The 27,366-nt window shown below is 35.6% G+C and overlaps 2 protein-coding genes across 2 annotated transcripts in view; both read right to left on the reverse strand.

The window, feature by feature from the left end:
• prmt3 (protein arginine methyltransferase 3) overlaps positions 1 to 22,781 on the reverse strand; it is a 54,447-nt gene extending 31,666 nt beyond the window's left edge. Inside the window, exons 1-10 of the mRNA XM_084109043.1 lie at positions 22,692 to 22,781; positions 22,352 to 22,463; positions 21,813 to 21,895; positions 21,666 to 21,715; positions 21,449 to 21,554; positions 20,324 to 20,480; positions 18,006 to 18,150; positions 16,028 to 16,093; positions 15,387 to 15,508; positions 10,752 to 10,851 (exon numbers count right to left, since the gene is read on the reverse strand). Coding sequence (XP_083965169.1) covers positions 10,752 to 10,851; positions 15,387 to 15,508; positions 16,028 to 16,093; positions 18,006 to 18,150; positions 20,324 to 20,480; positions 21,449 to 21,554; positions 21,666 to 21,715; positions 21,813 to 21,895; positions 22,352 to 22,463; positions 22,692 to 22,752 — 1,002 coding nt within the window. The 5' untranslated portion in view covers positions 22,753 to 22,781. The remainder of the gene's footprint in view (positions 1 to 10,751; positions 10,852 to 15,386; positions 15,509 to 16,027; positions 16,094 to 18,005; positions 18,151 to 20,323; positions 20,481 to 21,448; positions 21,555 to 21,665; positions 21,716 to 21,812; positions 21,896 to 22,351; positions 22,464 to 22,691) is intronic.
• An 810-nt stretch (positions 22,782 to 23,591) lies between these two features.
• On the reverse strand, positions 23,592 to 26,331 carry htatip2 (HIV-1 Tat interactive protein 2). The gene is made up of 6 exons (XM_084109820.1): positions 26,138 to 26,331; positions 25,277 to 25,460; positions 24,985 to 25,092; positions 24,426 to 24,563; positions 24,239 to 24,300; positions 23,592 to 24,082 (listed from the first exon to the last, which is right to left on the reverse strand). The coding sequence occupies exons 1-6, from the start codon at positions 26,320 to 26,322 to the stop codon at positions 23,863 to 23,865; spliced, it is 897 nt and encodes a 298-aa protein (XP_083965946.1). The 5' UTR covers positions 26,323 to 26,331; the 3' UTR covers positions 23,592 to 23,862.
• Between the last annotated feature and the right edge of the window lie 1,035 nt (positions 26,332 to 27,366).

The raw sequence follows: 27,366 nt of genomic DNA on the forward strand, positions 1-27,366 counted from the left end.
CATCCGCAATCACATTCAAACTGATATCAAGTGCAAGACCTCTGGATTTGTGAGACCCATAAACATATGCATGGCCACCCAGCATCCCGTTTTATTGCACTGACCCCTCACTGACACCGGTTCTGCATGAGTAGTCGGCACGTCACCTCCTGAGTTATTCTATTATCGCTCAACTGCAGCTTCAACCACGTCTCGCTGGACTCATTCTGGACAGTCGTGAGTGAAACAAGGCTGCTTCATGCTTGTTCTGAGTTATCTAAAAAAAGAGGCATAATCAATTACAGAAGACATACGTGATGGATGTGCCTAGGATGAGGGGTAACAGTCTTCATCAGCATGGTCTACTGGTGTCTATTTGGTGCAAAAGTTACATCGAATCATAAGTGAACGAGTAAAAAGTGAGAAAGAACAACTAGAGATGTTTGTCCCCAAAGTGTAAATGGATGGATGGGAAGGTGCCAATTAATTTCAGAATTAATTTCAGTACTAATTGTAATTGAGAAGGCATTTATCTACTTCAAGATTTCTGCAGGTTTAATGAAGGTTCATTTAAGACCAAGTAAAGAAAATTTAAGAAATAAATTGAAGGGAACATGATACGCCATGTTCTCTAACTGTTAATGTCTAGAGAGAAGCACAATCAGCTGTATTAGTAACACTTTAGAGTTTGAAAATACAACTTCCAACAGATATCCATTACTTTTTCTTTCTTTTCTTATTTTTACAGAAAAGTAGCTTGAATCTTGATTTAAGAATGTTTAGATATTTGTACTGGAAAACAAAAATACTGAGGAAGAAATTAGGCATGCAACATTAATGCATGATGTAATGAATTTAAGACTTTCTGCTCTGATTTGACCTGCAGAAACCCTGTATTTGTTGAAAAGTCTGTTGTTAAAGCTCAAATGAGCACTTCTGTAATCCATAGGCTGAGGTCAACTGGACCAGCACGCTTAAAAGTCATGTGACAGCGAATCTACTGGATCTCTCCAGGTCGTTTTTAAACCGACTCAACATTAGAGTGATGGCTAAGATTCTTCATGGTGTAATTTAGAACCCAATTTCACAGGCGGCTGCCTCCACTGCAGTGAGAGGGATGGGGGGGTGGGGGGAGAGGAGGGGGGGCGAGAGGGGGGGGATTGCTGTACACACTTACTATCATACGATTTTTATTTTATTTTTTATAACTTATTTATTTAATATAAAAAATGACAGTAAATACTGCTGTGCTTTTGAACTTTCTATTAATAAAAAAGATCGTTTAAAAAAAAGTATCACAATTTTCAATCTTTCCAATTTTGCAATCTCTGCAATCAACGGCCATGTGAATCCACTGTTTCCTGAAACATAGCCTAAAAACACTGCTTTCTTAAATACTTCTTTTTTTTATTATTATTATTCTACAAGCTGACATCATACAACTTCCTACAACAGTCCAACAAGCAAAACGTGTACAGGCACAGCATCTGTGCATTACTAGGTACAATCCCACCAAGAGAAGCTCTAATAACACACACTGGTGGTAAAGAGAGTCAGTGCAATATTAATGGCTGAATGAGGCCAAAATGCAGATCGATTCATTAAGCCATGTGCAGTCGGGGCAGAATTACATGAATGCAACTAATAAAATGCTAATGAAAATTGGACAGCAGCATTCATGAACATTTCACAAATTACCTCATAAACACACACGCATACAGATGAATGCTACTTTTTTCAGCTTAGATTTTTCTAGATGGAGCAGAGAATATTGAATGACTTCTGCCTAAATCCTTTACGTGTTTGATTGACAAAAAAAAAAAAAAGTAGAAACATGAGTCAATTAAGTCAAGAGTCTGTTTTAGAGCTTGCTGCTGTAATTTGTTTCTTGTGAACATCATGAACAGTGTTAGTCTGATGGCCCTCTCTGCTCTATAAACAGCTGGCATCTGCAGTATTCAGCCACTGCCAATGTCATGAGCATTCAATGAATAATCCTCTCAATTACTGTACTACCATATCAATCCAACTCCCAGGGGCTGTGTAATCTACTTCTTACAAACTCAATTCGACAAATCCAAAGCCAGAAACACCAAACACAGAAATGGTACAAACTACACAGCATAATGAATTAAATGCTTGAGTGCTAACCTTATTGCAATACACAATGCAATATACAGCAAATTATTATGTCTTAATAATAACCCCTGTTATATTTAACTATTTAGGGACAGATTAGAGACATGACAGAAAATGGTAGGGTAAAGAAGAGGAAACGGGATCAAAGAATGTTGCAGTCACAGACCACAGAAAACTGAGACCCACACAGCATTTGACCACTGGATTTACAGAAATCTTTTCACTTTTAAGAAGAGTTTTCTCAACATTGCATATCTAATCAACTCCTGACAAATTATTACTCCCTAACTATTTAAATATGTTAAATAATAAAACTTTTTGCAATAAATGTAGCACTAATTTAAACAGATACAAACAGATTACAGCAAAGATTTAACCTTTTAAGAACACTTTCTCATTAAATAGTGCTGTACCTTAAAGGGATAGTTCACCCAAAAACGAAAATTCCCTCATTATTTACTCACCCACACATCAGGTATGGTAAACAGAAGCTCAAGCATGTTCCCTTTACATGTGAGAACCAATGAGGTTCATTCTCGTGTTACGCATCATGTTTGAGCTTCTGTAAGAATTTTCATTTTGGGGTGAACTAACCCTTTAAAGAGCATGTCAGAGTGTAACGTTAGCAAAGCTGCATGTTCAGCTGAGAGAAAAAAAACAGTTTAACATCACTGTTCAATAAAATCGCTCATTTATCAGTTATCATGTATAACATGAAAATAATATTTAGCCTGAATTCCAATATTAATGTATCTCTAATTGGCATTAAAGTGTTTGAGTTCTTGTTGATGCTTTATGAAAAATCTAATTATCTCAGTGTTACTGTTTGAAGAGTACAGATAGCACAAGATTAATAAAACCAAGTCTTTGCTAAATTAAAAAGTTTCTACTTCTCCTTCCAACAATAAAATTAAAGTCAAACACAAAGATGCGTTGTGTGCGGGCAACCATTTAAAGACATTTAGATAAATGACCATAACATAAATACTATTGTTAATAAAGCATAGATTGTGTAATAAATCTAAACACTATGAGCAAAACTGTTTGCTCTGTGTGGTTTGAGTGTGAAAGAGTCTGATTTGCATATGAATACAGACGAGTAGTAAATGTACCATATTGTACAAGCATATTCAAATAAGGAAGGCCAAATGTTTCCCTGATTCATTTTAGCAGGACAATGGACGTTTGAAAGCTTCATTGTCGATCGGTGACAGATCCAGGTAAGCGTTGGGTGCATCATAGTGTAACAAAAGCAAAAGGAAATCATGATGGAGTCAAAATCTGAGAATGTCAGGAAATTAAGAATCTAAAACCTATTATATTTTGCTTTTCTTGCCATTTAGCTCAATACAAAATACGATTTTTTAATGCATATTGTTATAATCAACAAGAATATTTGTGTGTGTGTGTCCCTTATATTGCAGTGTATTCGGGTTTCAGGCTACATTATAAGGATATGCCTATGTCCTTATAATTCAAATTGCTAAATAAACATACTATAAGATTTTTTATTAAAAATGCAGAAGGTTTTCTGTGTTGGGTAGGGTTAGGGGCTAGAAAATATCATTAGCTCAGTGCAAAAACCATTATGCATATGGAATGTCCCCATGATGATAAGTGTACCTGTGTGTGTGTGTGTGTGTGTGTGTGTGTGTGTGTGTGTGTGTGTGTGTGTGTGTGTGTGTGTGTGTGTGTGTGTGTGTGTGTGTGTGTGTGTGTGTGTGTGTGTGTGTGTGTGTGTGGCGGGCAGCTGTAGGCTATGGATGGAGTGAGTGATTGCAGCTGTCCTCTTCTGAGACAGGTAAGACTGCTATCAAGAGATAATGAGGCCCAATATGGGATCTGCCATTAATTTAACTTGACCATCACCACACACAGCAGCTCATAGTTTCCCAAATGTGCTAAATATCAAAACATACTTCAAAGCAACCTTAAGTTAAAAGTTTAAACTGTATGTTTATTTCGAACACTGGCCCAAATAAATGGCAACATCATACACACTAAATCATTTTGGATGCTGGGATGGTTTGATAAGCTTTTAAAGGGTTAGTTCACCCAAAAAAAAAAATATATATATATATATCATCATTTACTCACCCTAAAGTTGTTCCAAATCTGTCTTTTTTTCCTGTTGAACACAAAAGAAGATCTTGTGAAGAATATGAGTAACCAAATACTTGATGGGCCCCATTGACTTCTATAGTATGTGAAAAAATTCCATAGAAGTCAATGGGGCACAGTAACTATTTGGTTACCAACATTCTTCACAATATCTTCTTTTGTGCTCAGCACAATAAAGAAATTCATACTGGTTTGGAACAACTTGAGGGTGAGTAAATGATGACAGAATTTTCATTTTGACCTGGCCTATATTATTAATTTCCATGACTTTCACACGACAGAAAACCACTATGTACGTAATCCACCTGGAGCAACCTGAGGGATAAGTGCCTTTCTCAAGGGCGCAGTGGTGACAGCTCAAGATCTGCCCCTTAAAATGTTCAAACTGGCAACCTTTCGTTCCCCAAACCTGTTCTTTAACCACTAGGCTAATGCTAGTGAAGGCCTTTACACAAGACTTTTGTCCCTATCACCGAAGGATAAAAAAAGAGATTTTGTAGAACAATTACTACTGTGCTGCAGTAAATGCTCATTATATGGCCATTGTGCTTGCAAACTATGACTAGGGAATCCTAGAACTAGCTAGGGGTGTTAATGTCTTACTGGCATCCATCACTAACGGGATGGGAGATGAGACTCTGATTGGTTTATTGCACGTTACGGCCAAAACACACCCATTACTCATTAAGAGAATAGGGACAACCCTTTTAAACCATGCGCCGGGCGCGCCGACCATTTCTCCGTCATTAAACTAGCAAAAGTGGATTCGGACACTCCCTAAGTGAACTTGTGCCGGGCGCTTTAGACCATGCGCTTAGATCGTTAAAATAGGGCCTTAAATTTGATCAAATCTACACATTTAAAAAAGACTGATTACAGACGACTGGCCCTGTGTCCGAATATATCTACTTCCATACTATATAGTAGGCGAAAAACAGTATGTGACTTGAGAAGTATGTCCAGATTCATAGTACGCATAAAACCGTAGGCAAAAAGTAACCGGGTGACCGACTACTTGAAGCTGTAAAAGATCTTAAAACTTCCCTCACTTGCCTGATCCAGCATCCTCATGCTTCTAAGGTATAGCTGAAAACTGACAAGCCATAGCATTTTGATGTGATGGATCATCCTGTGACAACCTTTATTTAGCCGCCTTCTAATTCACTTCTCCTCTCCTCCACCCAGCCAGTGGCAGACACCATCCCTCTCTTTCTTTTTGCCCCTTAATCTAATCCAGTCTGTTTGTTTTGCTGGGTGTTAAAGTACAGATCAATTGTGTGAGTTATGAAATGACATTACAGCGGCTCAGACCTGTCTCCCCCTGCCAGACGACATCTCGTCCTACTAAAAATTACCCCCTCTGATTTATCGATTCGTTCTCTCTCTCTTTCTCGCACTTGCACGTATACACACAAACTCAAGACAGTCGAAAAGTAGGACAGTCAACCACATGAGAGAAACTTTCTCTGACAGAGAAAAAAGGGAAAATAAAGAAGATGATACATTTTGGACTACAGGTGCAATACCAGTTTCCAAGAGAAAGTCTTTACACTAGGGGTGTTCAAATTACTCGCGGTTTGGTTTTTATCATGGTTTTCCGGTCACGGTTTCGGTGCGGTTCAGTATGTGCAATGTTCAGGGAAAAAGGACTACTGTCAAATAGCCAAACTACAGCACAAATAAAAAGAATGCATATCCATCGACAGAAAATACATTAGCCAAACTCTGTTTTATGCGTTGATATTTTCAACAAATCATATTATGGGCCGTATTTTAACGATCTGAAACGCAAGTATCAAACGCGAAACGCAAGTAACTTTGTGGATGGATCTCGGGCGCTGTTGCTATTATACCGGCGGGATAAATGACTCTTGCGCCCGGCGCAAATCTAAAATGGGTTGGTCTGAAGTAGCTTCATTATTCATAGGTGTGGTTTGGGCGTAACGTGAAATAAACCAATCAGAGCGACATCTCACATTCCCTTTAAGAGCAGGCGCGCTTGTTCCATGGCGGATTGCTATTATAACGGCGGATTTGCCAGGCGCACGCCAGGAGCGGTTCACAGCCGAGGAGACCGACGTTCTCGTCAGGGCCGTAAAAGACAGAGAAGTGACATTGTATGGGGATGGGAGAAACCCACCCAAATTAGCTTCGGTTAAACAGGCGTATAATAATTTGGGTAAATGTGTAAGCTAGATTTATGCCTATTTTTTCACATCTTCATGGACACAACAATGATTTCCCTCGTGTGTTAATATTTTTCCTTGTAATAATGTATGGTTTTCTAAAAATGAGAACTGCTGCGTCTGTGTGTAGATGAGATAAGCAAAGTGTATGCGCGTTGTGCACACGCTACATTGATTATGGCCAAGCATGCGCTCTTAAAATAGCATATGAATAACATGCAACACTGACTTTAGACTAGGTTTTTCCTGGTCAGTGGCGGAATTGTTTTCTGGAACTGCAAAATAGCACCAGGGAACGTTTGCGCCGGAACACGCCTCCTCTTTTCGCTGAACCGCCCCCGGGAGCGCTAATGCATTTCCTAATTTACTGACGTGCGTCTGTGGAGGGAAAAGTCAGCTGTGCGCGGGTGCAAAATAGGAATGATACATGCGTCGGTGTACAAAGTCAATTGCGCTGGGTGCAAGATAGGGCCCATAGATGCGTTGTCAGATTTAAGATAAACCGCGGTGCAAGTGCGTGCCAAATTGTGGAGAACGGTCGGCCTACCATCAGATTTTTTACCGAGAACCTTTACACCCCTTTTTTACACTATGTTCATAAAGGGGCTTTTCTGGTGGTAAATTACACTCTTTTTAATGTAGAATAAAAAGTTTATAACTAGCTTCCAAAAACACATTTTGACATGAAGCCAGCCAGACATGAATTTCTACACAAAATGCTGATAAAGATCATGTAAAATACATAAACTATAAGGGTGTTATACGTGTGATTTTAAAACGTGACGATATTTCTCATCGAGGTGAAAAGCTGTCTCGTGATATCAGCATGACAGAGTTGAGTTTGTGGCAAAACCTTCTACAGTGCTTGCCTTGCATTATATTGTTCTGTCTTTTACTGCAAATGATAATTCATACTCAGAAAGTTAATGATACAAGATGATTAGTTAAAACATTTCAATGTGCAACTGAATTGTTTTGCATTTTGTGACTTTTATGTCGAATAAAAGACCATTTTTCCAAGTCGTTTATTTTGTTATTGAAGATTTCTGTAAATATTGTCTCATCTTGTTTTCGTGAAAATATTGTGTTTTGTCTCATCTCGTGAACTAAGTGTATTTACACCCCTAATAAATAATTACCGGTACATAAAAAAATAAACCATTAGAAAAATTATAAAAAATTTAAATGAATATAAAAATATTAATGCTGGGCAACAATTAATCGCATCCAAAATAAAAGTTTGTTTACATAATACAGTATATGTGTGTGTACTGTGTATAATTATTTTGTATTTATAAATACACACATATAAATTAATCACGATTAATCTTTGCCCAGCACTAAAAAATATCTATATTATACACTAAAAAAATTGGCTGTAAAAACAATTTTTACTAATAAATTTCACAAATAATTACGGTACAAAGAAAACGGCCAGTAACTAAACATGATTTTTTTTAAGTAGAAAGAAATTTAAAAAACTTTTTTTAAAGTTTTCTTTTCTTGTAAAAAAAAAAAAAAAAAAAAAAATTAAAAAGTTTTATTTACAACTTCAAAAAATACAGTGTACAGTGTAGGTTTAACATAGTCAATAAGATATAGCTATAGATATAGAATAGTTTTTTGTACTCGCTCAGTAATTTTTTTTAATTTTTACTTCAATAATCTTTCATAGTGTACTTTTAAACATTGGTTAGCTTGATGACTGCACTGGAAAAAAACTTTTTGTTGTTTGTTTTTTTCTTTTTTTTTCACTTTTTTAAAATGTGTCAAATTTGCTTTTTGTATTGATATTCACAAGCAATTTCTAAGTTAAACAATTGTTTTAAAGTACATCCTAAACCAAATTTGTTAAGGTGTAAATCTTACACCTTACTTTAGTAGTCTGTAATGGAAGCTTTTATGGATCAATGTCCAACAATTCTTTGCTCACAAACATCCGACCTGATTCAGCATCTAATCCTTTTAGATTGACAAGCACGTCAAAGTTAGAGGTGGTGGACCAGGGTGACTGCATTTTTGTGTGGTCTCCTACCACTCTGTGTAATAAGGTAATTGTAAAACTATTGTTCCATAACATTTTGAAAAATGATTTTCAGAAAACGGCTGTACACACCCCTGCTTTCACAAGGAAGTGGTGGCAATGCACAAACACTTCAGAGGTTTTCAGAATGAAATGGACGACATTGCACATATGATGAAGGGCAGGATTTTTACACCATTTAGCAAGCCAGAGTTGTAATCATAAAATAATGTGCTCCAGTGACCCAAATCTCAGGTTACTTTGTCAGAAGTGTTGCACACACATACACGCACACACACACAGAAATCATACACATTCTCGCCCCTGCCTCAGGCACACAGTGTTTGTTGAATTATTGCCCCAATGTGCAAGCAAAAGGGGATAAAATAAAAATCATTTATTATTTCAAAATTAACCTGGAAGCAACAAAAAATTCAGCGACAGCAAAAAATCGCATGCAGGTCGAATTCACAAGGGAAAGTCCTGGAAGTTTCCAAATTTAGAGAATGATTCTCTTATGTCCTTTTTTGTGCCTGTGGCTAGGTGGCTCGAGTGTTATGACCTACTTTTCCCCTTTCCTATGGACTACAAATTAAGAGAACTTAAACACGGAGAGTATAGCGCAGTGCAAGCTTTTATAGCCTTCCTCACAGCCAAATCCATAACACCAATTTTTCTGTATCGCTAGGATAGAAATCAACTCATTTATCCACAAGACACCATGCAGTCATTTTAACATGACTTTAGAGGGTGTCAAGCACAGCACGAAACCTCCACATTTTTCAAACACCAGTAATAAGAATATGATAAAATAATTCATCACCAAGAATAATCACAATAAGCAATTCTTCTGGCAAGCAAAAATTACATTATTAATGTAGAATTTAACTGATGTTCTGGCTATTACATTGGCTTTTTTTTTACAATGAATATGCAAACAAAAGGAGACAAAATAAAAAATATATAGAGAGTCAAAATCTGCTAAGGGGTATTAACCGGAACAGGAGTTTTAAAAAGTGATTTTTCACTATTATTTACAACAGGATCTGCATTTTCATGGGCTTTAATAAAAGATTTTTGTTATAAGAGACAATAAAAACAACTTTGTGCATCAAAACCACTCCTTTCATGGTAAAAAATTTACTTGATTTTCAAAAGTCAACGAATTTGCGACAGCTGAACGTAACATTTTTGGTAAATATAAACATATTTAAGCCACAAAATAAACTCTGTAAAATAAGTGTAATGAACTATGCAAGAAAATACATTTTTGTATGATTTGTTGCATTTAATTACCCCAGCAGATTTGGACTCTTTTTATATTTTGATATATATATATATATATTAGGGCTGTCAAAAGATTAATTGCGATTAATCGCATCCAAAATAAAAGTTTGTGTTTAAATAATATATGTGAGTGTACTGTGTATAATTAAATTTGTATCTAGAAATACACACACATGCATGTATATATATAAGAAAAATGTGTTATTTATATATAAAAAAATTATATTTATATATAATATAAATTATATATAAATATATACAGTATATGTATGCAAATATTTCTTAAATATATACATGCATGTGTGTGTATTTATATATACAAAATAATTATACACAGTACACACACATATATTATTTAAACACAAACTTTTATTTTGGATGTGATTAATTGCGATAAATCTTTTGACAGCCCTAATATATATATATATATATAGTATATTAGTCACATTGATAGTACTTTTTAGAAGAGCTTATTTTCAAAAGTGCTCAGATAAGTGGAGAAATATTAATAAAAATACAACAAATTACAAACGCATTCAACAAAATTCTACTTGTCCTTCTATAATAGCAGAGATTAATAAAAACCCTCATTATCATCTGTCCCTTAAACTTCTCTTCTCAAATTCATCGTCAGTCATATCTAAATAAATGAGGAGTGAGGTTTGGCTTCTAAAATGAGCATGGAAGTTCTCTCATTATGGACCATGCCTGCAATATATTATGCATCAATCAACAATACATCATCTCAGTTTTTTCATTTTCCAACACCTGAGCAGGTTTTGAAAAGGGAAATGACTTGGCAGAAAAAAGACGCTGACACATCCACTTCCTTTACGTCTAATTCTGGGTCAAAACCAACTATAACTGCTGCAAATGCAGAGCTTTATAGACAGCCATTTTGCTTTAATGAGCAGTGCAAAAAAGAAAGGAAAAAAAAGCATGTTTCATGAATTTTTCCTCTCTCTAGAAAGCATAGTAATATTTATATATTAAAAAGCACAGAAACATCCACTCACCATCCACTCTGAAATGATTATGTCCACTTTTTCCACAGGAAGGTCAATTTCCTCTATTCTGCCCTTGATCAGTGTGATGGTGTCTTCGAGTTTATTTGACCTAGAAAACAGCAAAAATGCAGCAATAGTAGATTCTGGTATTTGGGTTTTGATTTTGACTTGATTTAATTTAACTTAATCAAATGAAACCAAAATTAAGCTTTAATTATAAAACGTACGTAACTAGTTTTGAACACCTCGTCTGAGACAATGGATGTTAATTACACTAATTTGGCCGCGAGTCAGTCTCCTTAAAGACGGCTTCTAATTGATCCAAATTACACACATCACAGCGGACTCACCGGCACAACAACACTAACGGTCCCAATTTGACAGCACCTCCTCACATGACCTTTTGCACTAAGGGTCAGCGAACTACTGTTCACCTGAGTGTTTGTGTATATGCGTGTAAACGTGCATGAATGCCACCCCTCCCCCCCTTTTTTAAATGATCGCTCCCTTTTTGACCGGTAAACCCTGGGCATCAATCTCTCTAAATACTCCATTATCATGACAGCTAATGTTACTAGGGACAGAGTCATTACTCAAGACTGCAGAGCGCATTTCTGCCCAACCGATCCTTATCTCTGCACCTTCGCGCTATCACACTCTTCCAGAATCCCATTGTAGCGCTCCCTCTATCCGCCCCTCCTTCATCGGACTGACTCGAGCAAGGAAACGCTAATCTCATTACTGGGTTAATTTAGAGGACAATGTCAGCTATACGTGGGGGGGAAGAGGAGGGGGGATTTGGGACACTTTAACACTTCCCTTTACGGGATGGTACTTGGTTTAGGGAATATGATCAAAGAATATTGATCCACTGGGACTAAAGATGTAATGTGATGATGACAGACTGGATTATCCACCAAATCGCCACCATGACTGGTGTTAAGTGGTGTAATCTAGGGAATAAGTATCTAAATTGTAGAGATCATGTGGGGATTATATGGATTTCTGCAGTAAATGCTTCTAAACCATTAGTAAAAAACACTTATGGAACAAAAGCCAGGGCAACAATTCACATAACACAAGTGCAACACAAAAGGTTTTGTGGAAAAAAAGTTCTTCATTTGAATCTAGAGGAGTCTTCACTTACTATTTACTTTGTAATCATTTTCGCACAAATTTTACTAAAATTTCTAGCAAATGTGACAAATAATTACAAAGAAACAACAAGCGATCAAATTAAAGTATTTTAAAGTCGATTAAGTCTTTTGGTAGAAAGATTGAAATAGTATTTTCGTATTAAACATACTCCAATAATCTTTATAATCTTTAAAATATTTATTTAAGGTGCACAAAGCAGGGTTGTTGTTGTTGTTAACTAAGGGTATGACTGTACTATGGAAAAGTTTTTCCTTTTTACTTGCGATTCACACCAGGCCAGTAGTTGGCGATGTTGCCTTGTAAAGAAAAACTACGCGCCTATAGACTGAACACGCATGATGTCACTGTTTTCACAAATTCACGTTTTTGTAGTTTACAAGGAGACGATAACGGTGTCGTTTCCAGAACCTTGCACTTTGAAACCCGTTTTCAAAAGTTTGCGTTTTCTCATAAAATGAAATAAAAAGACAAGTTAAAAAAAAAGTTTGCAGGCCCCCAAAATGCTATTGTTTTAATTAATGTGTAAATGAATTTCCCCATGTTTAGTTGAAAGCGGAATCACGTAAATGCCCCCTAAAACTAAAACTATTAAAAACATTTCTAAGTGAAATTAAGCTTAAATAAAACAATAAAATACTAATAAAATGACAAAAGCACATAATGAAATTACTAAAAATGTAACAAAAAATATAAAAATGAATAAAACTATAATAAAACTAAAATGCGCTTCCATAAAAAAGAAGACACTTTCTGCAATTACTTTTCTGTACAACTCTGGTTTACTTTCAAAACTCTGTATTGAGATGTTGCTAATATTCTTGGCTCTTTTATGACAAACTGCACATTCCCTCATTTTTAGTCACTTTAAAGCAGTGTTCCTCAAATCAAGTCCTGGAGGGCCACTTCTCTGCAGAGTTTAGATTCATCCCTAAACAGACCTGAACAAACTAGTCAAGGTCTTCAGAGTTACTGGAAAATCGCAGGTAGGTGAGGTCGATCATGGTTTGAGCTAAACTCTGCAGGACAGTGGCCCTCCAGGGCTGGATTTGAGGAACCTTGCTTTAATTATTCAAAAAGTAAAATTAAATAATACTTACAATGGACTATATGGAAAAAAAACTCCATTGTACATGCATTTCTGTCAAAGTGTTTAATTCCTTTAATACTGCTTTCTTGTATATATTTAGCATTCAATAAAAAAATAAATCGAGATTCTTTATTCTTATCTCTATAAACTGCATAAAGCATCATGGCCGCCAGAAACATCACCTCTGTAAAACCCACACACACACAGGCAGCAAGTAGGAGGCCTTGGCCCAACAGCGGCCCAACGAACTGTAAAATTAAACTTCATTTTCCTTTCATCCTCCTGCCTGCTTCGACTCCTCAGACTTACATAATAACAATAACCATAATCAAAAAAAATCTCCCAGAGACACCACATGTGGTGAACATTTCAACTCCAACAAATAAAAGAATATTCCCGCTCTAGGATGAAATGGAAGTGCCCTCGGAGGTGATACATGAGGTAATTTTAAGGGGCGGATAGGTCGTAAAAGGAAGCAGAAAGTGCAGGCTGGAGTCCATTTGTATGTTTAGCGTGCGTGAGACACCGAGCCGGGTGGAAGTGGGGGAGATTGGAAGGCGACTGGGTAGAGGTAAATGACAGGCCTTTAGGAACGTGACTGCAGCCTGCAAATACACTGAAGTCAACCACTGAGACCAATAAAAAGAGGACTAGTTTGGGGACGAAATTGCAGGGTGATAAAGCCAGGCCAAGTGTTTCTCTGGCCAGTAGATAGAACTACTGCTGCGTCGTCACCAAACATTTTAGATTAATTGTACAACTCTTGTACAACTTTTGACTTTTGTTTGGTTTTCTATGATGTATTCCACATTGTTGTTGCAAATTCTGCTGATTTGTCACCAATATAATGTTATCTAGCTGGCTAACATAGATCAAAAGTGTAAAATTGACTTGTGGTAGTCCATTAGTCTTCAGTATTACTGATTTTGGGTATGAGGGTTTTGAATTCACTGCGTTAGCCTAAATCTGAGCTGTATAATTGGTTACACTTTATTTCGATTGTCCACTTTAGACATTCTACTAACTATAAGTAACTTTTCAACTACATGTCAACTAACTCTCATTAGAGTATTAGTAGGCTGTAGTAGACTGTCAGTAGACGGTCATGGTTAGGTGTTAGGGTTCGGGTTAGGAGAACAAGTTGACTTGTAGTTGCCAAGTTACTTATAGTCAATAGAATATCTGTTGGGGGACCAGCCATATTATATTATTTCCCACCACTTCAAATGTTGACTACTGTATATTGATATATACATTTAAAACATAAATATATTGCATATATATAATGTAAAATAACAACTTAAAAATGTTTTGAATGTTATGTTTTAAATGTATATATTTATATACAGTAGTCAACATTTGAAGTGGATCAAAAAAGTTCATCAAAGTTGTCCTAAGACAAGAACGGGTATTGTCCAAAATTCATTAAAATATATTTACATTTTTTAAGTTGTTCTTTTACGTTTTTATACATACATACATACTCTAGGTATGGTGAAGGCTATGTGATGATGTGGGGCTATTTTAATTCCAAAGGCCAAGGGAACTTTATCAGGATGCGTAGTATCCTGGATCCATGAAGTAACTGGCCTTTAAAAATAAAAATCTTCCTGCCACTATGGGAATATAGCATAGGGGTGTCCAGATTTATGCACCCTGTATTTTAAGGAAGAACATTTATTTATTTACGATACATTATTCATTCACAAAGAAAATTGGTGTCCTTAAAGGTTGGATTTTTCCTAATTTTTTTAATTAAGGCATTAAGTTCAATTTCCAAAATATGATTTTTTATTCATCTTTTTAGTCAACTTTAGCATGGGTGTCTAAACTTATGCATAGCACTGTATATATATATATATATATATATATATATATATATATATATATATATATATATATATATATATATACACACACACACTGGCAATTACTGGACCAGCAGGGGAAAAAATGCATAATTACATTATGCCACAGTTTTCCAATTTCACATTAGAGCTATATATAATTTTTTTAGATTTTTTATTTTTTTATTTTATTAATTTATTTTTAAATAAATAAATAATACAAATCAATAATTTGAAAGAAAATGTAGTAAAGAAAACTATATTTCAAGCACATACATAAATTGTGGTTTTTGGAGAACTGCATAGGATGGAAGAAGAACAGGTCACAAAGTGAACGAAGTTGGGAAATAATCCTTGGGGAAAACACTAGAAGCCATGAAAGGACTTAACATCGACATAGATGTTCAGGAAACACCAAAGATGGTTTTACTGTATTTTTCCTTTACTGTAATATTATACCTTGTTTTTAATAAAACAAGAACACTTAACCCAAGACGGCCTTTCTCATACACCCAAGAAACGGTTCATTACTTCAGTCCGATGTTGACTCACCTGACAATGTCCATGGCTTGGTAAATGATATCTGATTGGTCGACAGCAATGACCTTCCTGGCTCCCGCTTTGGCGGCAAACATGGAGAGGATTCCCGTACCACATCCCACATCAAGCACCACCTGCGGGTTAAAGGAGCATGACGTAACCTTTCCACGCTATGCCAGCTTGTCTGTGCCATCTTGAGTGTGCAGATGTGTAATAATGGCACTCGAGGCATTTATCATGCTGACAGGGTCTAACCCTTATTTGCCAGAGTCCACTGGCTGGAGCAGGATGGGCGAGATAAGCGCCTCGTCGTCTACCCCCAACCCCTTTCTTTCCAGATCAGCGCGTCACCTCGGGATCCATGTTCAACTGCGCTCGGCTAAAGCTGATCTAGCTAATGTCAGCGCAGAATTAATGGTTTGTATATGAGCTGTGGTGTATATTGTGTGTGTGTGTGTTGAACCACCATTATCCTGTTATCAGCCCACTGCAGTTGACACATAAGAACCCTCCTTAAAAAAAAATACTGCTGCTTGGAATAATGCAAGGGGTTTTTAAATCAGCCCTGTCATTGCAATCGTTACTCCGTCGTAGCTTTTTCTATAACGCTTAAAAATGTCAGAGTGGCTGGGCGTCAAGAGTCCCATACTCACCTTGTCCTTGAAGACGTCCATATTGCGGTACATGAAGTCTCGATAGCTCTCAGTGCGCACCTTGTCCTGTCGGAAAACGAGACAACCAAAGTCCTAAGTAATGACACAGTGTCACCATTATACTTTCCATTAAGAAGACAGAGCGCACCCATCCCAACAAGAGAGAAATCGCTGAACACGATCCAATCATTCAGAGCAAAAATTTAATTTTAACGTCATACCCACAGTTAAAGCTGACAGTCAAAAAGCACGCTAGAAATCAAATTAACAATTGTTAAGCAGCACAAAATAAAAATCTCATTTTTAACAGTCAAGATTGAATTACAAAGCAAATCAAAGGATGTGTGACTGGTAATGAATTTATTTTTTTATTTTTTGGTGGGGAGGAGGTCGCTGTTGTTGGGAGTAGAGATGAAAAATGAAATTAAATGAAACTGACCCTGACACTTCTTGCTTTGCCAGCAGAATTTCAGCCAGAAATGGCTAATTAACCTGCCAGTCAGACTAAGTACCACCCAGAACATACATGATGCCGGAAGCTATTTACAATCCAGAGCAGTTATATTCATATCGGGGGGAGAAAAAAAAATGAGGGCCTATTTTGCATGATTAAACATTCTGCCCTTACTTGTCAAAAAAAAAGAAGAAGGAAAAAAAGAAATCCTAAAAGAATGTTAATGGATGTTTCAAAATTTGTTTCGAATTTTTACGATTTATTCTGGACATTTTTCATTTACACCACTGGTCAAAAGTTTGGAATAATTATGATAAGAAGTCTCTTATGCTCACCAAGGATGCATTTATTTGATCAAAAATAGTCAAATAGTAATTTTTTACTATTTGTATATTTTAAAATGTAAAATATGTTTTTAAATGCTGAATTTTCAGCATCATTACTCCAGTCTTCAGTGTCACATGATCCTTCAGAAATCATTCTTCATCATCTATTTTTGATTTTCTTGTGGAAATGATACACTACCATTCATAAGTTTGGGGTAAGTATGATTTCTTTTTTTTAAAAGAAGAAGAAATTAACACTTTTATTCAACAATGACACATTAAATTGATCAAACGTGATAGTCAAGATATTTCTAATGTCACAAAAGATTTATATTTCAAATAAATGCTGTTCTTTCTATTTCTATGAACTTTCTATTCATCAAAGAATCCTAAAAAAAACGCATCACAGTTTCCACAAAAATATTAAGCAGCAAAAACCATTATTAATAATTTAGTATCAATCATAATGGATAATAACTGAACATCAAATTAATATACCGGAATGATTTCTGAAGGATCATGTTTTTTATTTTCAGAATTTCTGTTTATACAGTGGGATCTGATTCTTACCCTTATCTGATCCATTTAAAAATGCTTTCAATTTAGTGTACGATATAAATTCAATTAACTTTTGTACTTTTCAGCCATTAAACCTATTTAAGTTCTCCTTTCAAATGCGCACAAAAACCCAAAATGGAAAAAGTTCACTTAACTTTCCTTGCACAGAAAGTCGTGCGTTAGTTAAAAGGGTTAAAGATTGCGCCATCTGACTCATGACGGTAAATGGCATCATTTTACGGTGGACAGTAAAAGGCGTCAGCGCTTGCGTTGCACCATACAGCTCGCCTCTCCTCTGCAGAGTTTCAACTCTGACGCAAATCGCCACTAAATGCAAGTTGGAGGAGGCACCAATCGCTGGCCCTCTCCAGGACGTACTGCAGTATGAGAGTTGATGATCCAAACGCTCCTCACCCTTACTGCAGTTAGAGCACTCAAACAATGAAATCTTAATCATAAATCTCAAAAATGGCACTGTGGAAAAATAAATCAAGGCGAATAACAAAAATCTGCTGCATAGGGCGAACTATTGCATCTGTTTGCAAGGAGTTTGCACAAAGTATGACTTGCCTATGACCTTCTACCCACACCGGTAGCAAATAAGGCCGCAGATATATATGTTAGATGGGGACAGACCTACCTTCAGCATCTCCTCGTGGATGCTGTAATGCCCATAAGAGCTAAAGTAGGCCTCGTCTTCATCTTCTCTCAACTCAGCAATGGCCCCCGAGCATGAAGGGCCACGACTTGTGCCTGCGTTCAGCACTAGACCTTGTGCCAACAATCTGGGGCAATGCAAACAACAAACACACACACACACACATATATATATTAAGACAGAGGAAGGCCTGGTCAGTCCACCAGCACACGTGCATGTGCATGTGAGTGCTCACTCAAAATCTTAACCACTGCAGTGGAATTTTACCCCATCTCTAACTTCTATTGCCCCGCCTCTTTTTTTGCACCTCTATCCACTTCAGTGAGTGCCTTTGAAACTCTATGCTGCACCCTGCTGGACCCACTTGTACATTACACATATGTTGGAGTTGCACAGCTCTGAAGATAACTTCACTTTCTTTCTTAACAAATGTTTGCAGACTCTGCCATTATGCTCGTTCAGCTCAGGTTAAAAATTATTATCTGGTCCCAACATGAAAGAAGGTATAAACTAAGGAGATAAAATAAGTTGCAATATATTTACTGTTAAATGCCACTGATCTTAGGTTATGATAAGGACAAAACTGGATTTTGTTCTTTTTTTTATCAGCCGTTTTTAAAAAAAAAAAAACTGATTTCCAAGCATCTTTGTAAGACTTTTCACTTGATGTAAGTAAGGTTTAGTCTTAGATAAAACTTCAGCTTTATTGACAGAATTTGTTACATACTGTAACATCAATTGATAGTTAAGTATGCAAAAAACAAAAAATGTGCGCAGTAATCTTCTTTTAATTTATTTTGTGGGACAATTGTGTATAACAAAAGTGTATAACAATTTAAAAACTGAAATCAAGTTCATATTGGTTATGTGGGTATGTGTCACATAATTTATGTGGGTTGACTGTTTGTCACATATACTGTCCACAAAGCTTAAGTTGTATTTAAATGGATTCACCTTATGTAGCAATGCAGAAGTAAGCTATTTTCTGGGATTGTGTGAACACGTCCGATTCATTAGCCGCTATAGTAAATAACTGGAAGAATAACAAAATGCAGTAAATGGTAAAATAATTTGCGCTACAAACCAGTGTTCATGATTACGATAATACAAAAATATGATTACAAATACCAGCTTGCAATATCAAGCAGCATAACGGACAGTTTTTATGTAGCTAAAAAAAAAACGAAGCGGATGAGACCGGAAGCCTCCACAAAATCAAGTCACAATGGCTGCGCCCACTCTTGCATTAAGAATAAGGTGAGTAGTTTGCACGAAAATGAAAAATAAAAAATTCTGCCTTCATTTACCTACCTTCATGTCATTCCAAACATGTCATTCATTTTTTTTTAATTGGTCTAAACAACACTGGACCCCATTGACTGTAACTTTATGGACAAAACAAAAAACATATGTCAGTGGAAAGTCTTCAGTGTCACATGATCCTTCAGAAATCATTCTAATATGATGATTTTATGCTCAAAAAACATTCATTATTATTTTCAATGTTGAAAACAGTTGTGTAGAATTTTTTTTCCAAAATTCTTTGGTGAATAGAAAGTTCAAAAGAACAGCATTTATTTAAAATAGAATATTTTCTAACATTATAAATGTCTTTACAGTAACTTTTGATCAGTTTAACTCCTTGATGAATAAAAGTATTAATTTCTTTTATTTCTTTCCCCCAAAAATAAAATTGAAATTCTTACTAACCCCAAACTTTTGAACGGTAGTGTTTAATGTTACAAAAGCTTTCCATTTCAGATAAATGCTGTTCTTTTGAACTTTCTATTCATCATAGCATCATGAAATAAAAATGTAAAAAACTGTTTTCAACACTGATAATAATCAGAAATGTTTCTTGAGCATCAAATCAGCATATTAGAATGATTTCTGAAGGATCATGTGACACTGAAGACTGGAGTAATGATGCTGATGCTTTTATCACAGGAATAAATTACACTTTACTGTATATTCACATAGAAAACGGCTGTTTTAAATTGTAATAATATTTCACAATATGACTGTTTTTGTTTGTATTTTTAATCAAATAAATGCAGCCTTGGTGAGCAGAAGAGACTTCTTTTAAAAACATTAAAAATCTTACCGATCTAAAACTTTTGACCGGTAGTATATATATATATATATATATATATATATATATATATACTTTATGTTCCTTTTGTGTTTTGTTGTACTGTTAGCAGAATTTTCATTTTTGGGTGAACTATCGTTCCTTCCTTTTTTCAAATTCAATTTTCTTTAATTTTTTTAAACCACAGTGAGGTTGATGTTATACTGACTTGAGTTTGTGCAGATCCTCCATTGCCCGGGCCAAGGCTTCCTCCGCTCTCTGAGCTCTGTCTTCAGCCTGGCTGGCTCTCTGAAGCAGAGCAGGGACCCGATCACCAGCCGACGGGCTCAACGTCACAGCTGCTGCCTCACTCAACTCTTCAACATCTGACAAAATGTAAGCCAGTAGAACAAATGCGTTTAAAACATGCAAGAAAGTTTACCACTTACTTACACCATGTGAGCCATTAAGGTTTCAAACAATCTGCAAGTTATTTGGGAATCAGGTAACTTGGCAATCCTTGTTCTTTTTGATTTGAGTGATGCTTTTAACACTATTGATCATGAGACTCTACTCAAACTGGGTAATCAGGTCCTCCTAAGTAATCAGGTCCTGTCTTAGACAGGTTCAGATCCTACTTAAGTAGCAGGAAATACTATGTTGCACTGGGTACCTACACCTCCAGGCGTTACGTTATGTCTTGTGGTGTTCCTCAAGGTTCAATTTTGGGTCCTCTATTTTTTAACCTATACACGCTTCCTTTAGCTGGTGTAATTGAACAGTACATTATTTCCTTTCACCAGTATGCTGACACGCAGCTATATTTTTCATTTGCACCAGATAGAGATACCCACAATTCAGTTTCCACCCTGCTGGACTGCATTGTGGATGTCTCAGAACTATCTACAGCTAAACAAAGATAGGACAGAGGCACTTGTTACAGTATCATAATGATGCACGGAGAACATCTATTGCTCCATATCTGGTCTCTCTATCTCTAAAAGCCAGTAATCAGGTCAAGATCTTAGGAATCATGTTTGACAGTGACCTCAGTTTTAAAATTCAGAATACAGCTTGCTGAAAATTCAACTTTGCCATCACAGGAATAAATTACATTTTAAAATATATTCAAATTGAAAACATTATTTTAATGCCAATAATATTTTACAACATTACTGTTTTTATTATATTTTTGATCAAATTAATGCAGACTTGGTGAAAATAAGAGATTTCTCGCAAAAGCATTAAAAAAATCTTATCGACCCTAAACTTTTGGACAGTGTGTATGTGTGCGTAAACATGTATGGATGGGTATTTGTCTTTAGAAATTAGACAAAAATAATAATTCTCATACCTATCTGTAGTAATGGGTCATCTGGTAATACTGGCTTCATATATTCATCACTGTTCCAAGGCACTGGGCCATTTGAAGCCAGTAACAAACTCTCTGCAGAACATTTCTACAAAAAAAACCAAAAAAAACACACACAACACAACACAAACTTAGTCAGGCTTCAAGTCATCTTGTCACCAATATCCACTTGAACCATATGAATGAAATGGATACTTACTGAAGTCCTAATGTAGTTTATCATCTTAATGTAGCTATAATCATCAAGCCCTAAAGAGGAATTAAAACATTATAAGATACATATATTGAGCAGTCCTTGGTTTGGAAAAATATCAACATTGAGCAGTCCTTGGTTTGGAAAACTTACTGTGTTTTTGAACAAGTTCTGGAATATCCACACCATGGTCTGCCTTACAGTGTTGTAATGTCTCAGACACAGAGGTGAGAGTCCTGTTTAAAGTGAGACACAGATGCATGAGTAGAGTACACATAAACCTCTCATCCTACCAGTAGTAAATAAGTTGTATATGACCTGACATGTACAAAAAGATAATTACAGCTGTTTAAGGATCAGTGCACCCAAAAATACAAATTCTGACTGAACTAAACGTGAAGAGACATACAGTTTTGCAAATCTAAATAAATAAATATTAATAGTGTTCAAATTAGTGTTATTATTATCGTAAACTACAACTAAAAGATTAAATACAATATTGAATAAATTAAATTAGAAATGTTGCAGGCTAGCTGTCATATTTGGAGATATCAGACAATAAAAGTTTGAAACAAACATGAGCGGATCACAATCCACAAAATATGTCTCTAGTAAGTAATCTTTCAGATTTATGTCAGGAAGAATCATGATGATAATATAGAATAATATAAACAGTTTGTATTGAATGTCACCTGTCACACAGCACACACAGGACTGTTATGAGTTCAGATCCCTCCTCCATTGACTGCCACTGTTCTTCATCACTGTCAGACAGCTCGGGTACATCATCACACACATCATCACCTACGTGGTACGAAACAATTACATAGTCTTAAATCACACATCCATACATCTTCTAAACAACCGGTCAGAACCTTTGACATAATTATTGGTAGCGGAATTACACCATTTAGAAAAAAAAATCCTCTAGAATTAAAAATACACTCTTCAGATTCGTTACATTAAGGCAGGTTAAATCGCGTCATAATTTAAAGCAAATATATACATCACATTTTAAACATTCACGTGTACCTGTGTACGCTTCCATGTTGTAGTCTCTCTCTTGAATTCGAGTTTTTCCCATCCGGGTCATTCTTATTCAGGTGTACTTCCCTTTTATTGCCATGTGAGGTCGCTGTTTTCTCAATAATGACATGCAGCACATGTAGCAAAAGAAGACTTAAATACCACAGCGTCTCTTTCTGTAACTTAATAATAAAACATCAAGAAGTCATTTATGTAGGTTCCTCTTCAACTCAACACAACGACTGAACCAGACATGTCTTTCTGTGTGTTTAGAATAACACTCACTGCTTACCAGTCAAAACTTTGGACTCAGTTGACTTCACATTGTATTATAATTAATATTGTAAGGCTTATAAAAATATAATATTTGTATTTAAGGCTTGTGCTTAAACTGTGCACTAACTTTTGTTTATTTCTTCACATTTTGTGTGTAAATTTTTAATTGATAAGTTAGTCAAGAAGGAAAAGCATCAAGTGTCAAGCACACGTGAACTCTTTTAGTGTGGTTTAAAATAATCTCAGAATCGCAAAGTGAAAAATAATAATAAAAATGTATTAAAAATTGGATCATGGGTTAATAAATAGCAGCTGAAGTTGCCACAAGAAATTATTCTTGTATTTTAACATATTTAAAGGAAGAAGGTTTGATTAAAAACATACATGTTAACAGTAGACAACGTTAAATGTTGATGCTAAATCCAATATTGTTTATGTAGAATTGTTCTATTGTCTATAAAGTACATCAGAGTAATCCCTTACTTTACTTTTCAATGGAAAAGTAGTTAAATTACAGTAATTCATTAGTAATGCATTACACCCAAAACTGATCATGACCAACTAAAGCTGAATGTTTTAATCCACTTTTCAGACACAACACACAAAATAATATTAATATATACACAATAGTTGTGATCAAGTATGAATATAATTTATTTTTTCAAGATCCATATACAATTAAATAACAAAAAAAAAGCACCAGAATCCAAAGCAAATCATAGAAAAGCACACATAACCCTTATTTAGAACAAAGTAGTACTCAACATTTTTAAATATGTTTTTAAAACACTCAATATGATAATAGAATCCAAGTAAACTGCATTAAAATAATATTTTGGCTTATCTTGCTCACAAATCATGCCAGAATTGCACTTAATTTAAAAATGTGGAAAGGAAAGTTTTATTTTTTGTCTCCGATGTTACCAAGATTGTATATGGCCTTGTTTTCAAGAATTTCCACTTTCTGCTCTCCATCTTGGAGTGTGTTGACAAGCATAGCTCTAGCGACTGATGTGATGGGGATGGACATTGCGGTAGGGAAAACGGAGGAGAACGCACCAAGAAATGTCCGGGTCATCCACTCAGCCGGCCTGCTCTCCTGTCTGTCCACTAGGAGCACCCTAGAGATAAACAACCAAATATGAGCAACAGAAAAAAAATTATGATTTAAAAATATCTGAACAAGCAGATATGCACAACATACACAAGTATGTATGATCTCAGAAATCACAACAGATTTTAAGCTGCATCAGGAACAAAAAAGTAGAAGGACTCACGCTGGTCGGTAGATGGAGAAACGCTCAAAGCCGAGGTCTCCAATTTCTGCTTCAACCTGTCCCTGTAAACACACCAGTGTTACTGCATTGTTCAGTACTTGGATTGAAGTGCATTAAAACACAAGATTGTGCTTCTTTAGCCATTAAAAAAGCCAACAAATCTAGGCTGACATGGGTGTTATAATACCTTAGTTTTCAGGTAGAGAAAGCTGCTGGTTTTATCGGCACCTTTGGAGGATTCTAGGTGAAAATGGGAACAACCTCCTGCTTTGGCAAGTTCTGCGGACTTGAGGACGTAGTCATGATCCACACGAAAAAACCCTTCCTGTAGCCCAATTAAAAATGGAATAAGTAACGTTATTTATCATGAAATTAGCCAAATTTACCACAGGAAAGGAACATGAAATGAACTTGCATTGATGTGTCTTAGCACACTAAAAAAATAGTTTCATGATTTATCACCACAACGTTTTTTCTTTTGTCAAATCAACTTAGATCATTTATGTGGTTTTTGAGAACTCTATAGAGAAACAGAAAGTGATTCTCTTTTTAAGTTGTGTTTAACTTGCATTGCCAATTTTCAGGTTTTATTCCCAATAATGTTCTTTGTTATTATACAAAAGTTTGCTTGTTTAAGAATTGTTTGAGTTGAAACAGACCCTAATTTCACGCATTATCAACTAAGGTTCTGGAGAAAAGTCCTTCATGCATTAATACAGTCCATAAAGATGACATCTGAAACATACAGCTCCTGCTTTGGCTTTGGTTGTTCCTAGACAGCAGTATCCCACATCATGTCCCTGAAAAGCCTCAGCGTACTCCTCCAACTTCTCAAAATCAACCACCTTTTGCACCTGAAGAGAAGAGGAAGAAGGCTAATGAATGGTGAGATCTGAATCCATGATAACGTTTACAAAATGACACCAAATGTCATCTGCAAACACAAACTCTTGTCCCAGATCTTTTATTATGCAATACAATGGTATTCTTTTTGGACTACTGTACATAAACAGAACATTCCCAAACTTGGCACGTTACCAAATGTTCATAGGCTTTATCCTCAAAGGTTAACTGCCTTCGTCCAATGAGAGTGATCTTGGAGAAGATGTTGCGCTCCACTATTTCTTTCAAGAGCGCCTTTCCAGTCTCGCCTGAAGAGCCGAGAATGAAGCACGTTCTGTTCTTCTGCCGGTAATTCTCTTCCATTGCTTTCAGATCCATTCTGTAATGAAGAAATGATTGCATAACAGTTTGAATCTCGCAACATCACAATGACACTGCAAAATTTGCACGTGTGAACTAGAATCAACAGATTTGCTATTAGTTATAATAACTGCTTCGTGAGACAATCAAGTTGTTCCTCAAAGCAAAATTCGATCAGCAACTCGTTTTTTGTTTTGCTAGTGATATTTGTACAGCAGTTTCAGCAGGGGTGTGGTAAATAAGTTACCTGAATAATAAATCTGAGAAATATTAATAGCAACTGTGCTGAAATATATATATTATGAAGCCAGCCACTTGAGAGCTTATTTCAGGCATGCAATTTATTTATATTTTCTATTATTGTTCATTTCTATCGTTATTTTTCATTATTTTATTGCAATTTTGTTGTTGTTGTTTTTGCACATGCTCTTTATTATTATTACTATCTCTGTTTTGACAATGTTAATGACAATATAATGAAGAAAGAAATGGCATTCTTATTATAAGGTGTGGTTCAATCGTCTCCTGTATGAGCGAGAATCAGAAAGATCACGCACTGCAGAAAAATACTGGAAATGCAATCAGTACAAGCAGGAGAAAGCAACAATATTGCACCAAAGCAACCAGTATTGCATAGTAACACATATAGTAATCTAGTTTAGAAGTGATAGTAGTAGTCCGTAATGAATACTTTACCTTGGGATCTCGACAGTCTCTGAATTCTCCAGATACTGAAAAACAGCCGCGAGGGCCACAACAAAAACAGTGAAGAAGCTTAAGGCTTTACCCCAGTTAAACTGAAGTATATTCATGCCAGACTCGATAAACAGAGGATACACTGAAGCTTCTTCCTTATTACGTTCCCGTTTCACACGGCGCATGCGCAGAACGCGTACATACACAGCATGCAGAGAACGCTGCAACTGTTTTGAAACGGAAATGCACGAGCACGACTGGACACGAGCAAGACAATTACTTAAAGGGATAGTTCACCTAAAAAAAAATTGATTCTGTCATTAATTACTCACCCTTATGTGTTCCAAACTCGTAAGACTTTCGTTCATTTTCTAAAATGAAGATCTTTTTGATGAAATCTGAGAGCTTTCTGTGCCTCCATTGACAGCCACGCAACCACCACTTTGATGCTTCAAAAAGTCCATGAAGAGATTGAAAAACTAATCCATTTGAATTGAGCGGTTTAGTTTAAATTTTCTGAAGAGACACGATCGCATATGATGAACAGATTGAATTTAGGCTTTTTATTGAACTCCTCCTATATTTTTCCTGCAGATGGAACAAATAAAACATTTGTGTAAGCATTAAAAGAATGCAAAGAGTTCAAGTAAAGAAAAGAATGACAGTATATTATGTAGGTATTATGTTGATTACACGTTAAGTCAATAAAATCAATAATTAGGATTCCAAGTGGCTACAAGTGAATGACACCTAATTGCTATTATTAGTTTTTTTTAGCCTATATAAAATTATTATTATTTTTATATCTGTCAAGGAATACTATTACAAATTTATTTTACATTTTTAAATCACTTATTTTCATATTTACATTTCATCTCACAATTGAAATTTTATTTCTCTTTATTGCAACTTTATCTCTCAATGTGACATTTTTTATTTGAATGTTTATCATCTTACAACTAATTTTTTTTAATACTTTGAGACAGTATTTTTTACTAATTAAAAACATTTTACTCATATATAAATATATTTTAACAAAATAATTAATACATTCATTGATAATTAATACATTTGGGGTGTATATAAAAAGTAAAATAACAATATAAAAATAAAATAAAAAGTTTGAAATGTCATATCACTGATTTAAGAAGAAGTTGTATTTTTCATGGAATGCTGGCACACATGTTGAGATCACATAATCAGAAAGATTTTACTCACTTTATCACCTT

This window comes from Abramis brama (genome assembly GCF_963993115.1).
Source record: "Abramis brama genome assembly, chromosome: 3".
Taxonomy (NCBI): Eukaryota; Metazoa; Chordata; class Actinopteri; order Cypriniformes; family Leuciscidae; genus Abramis; species Abramis brama.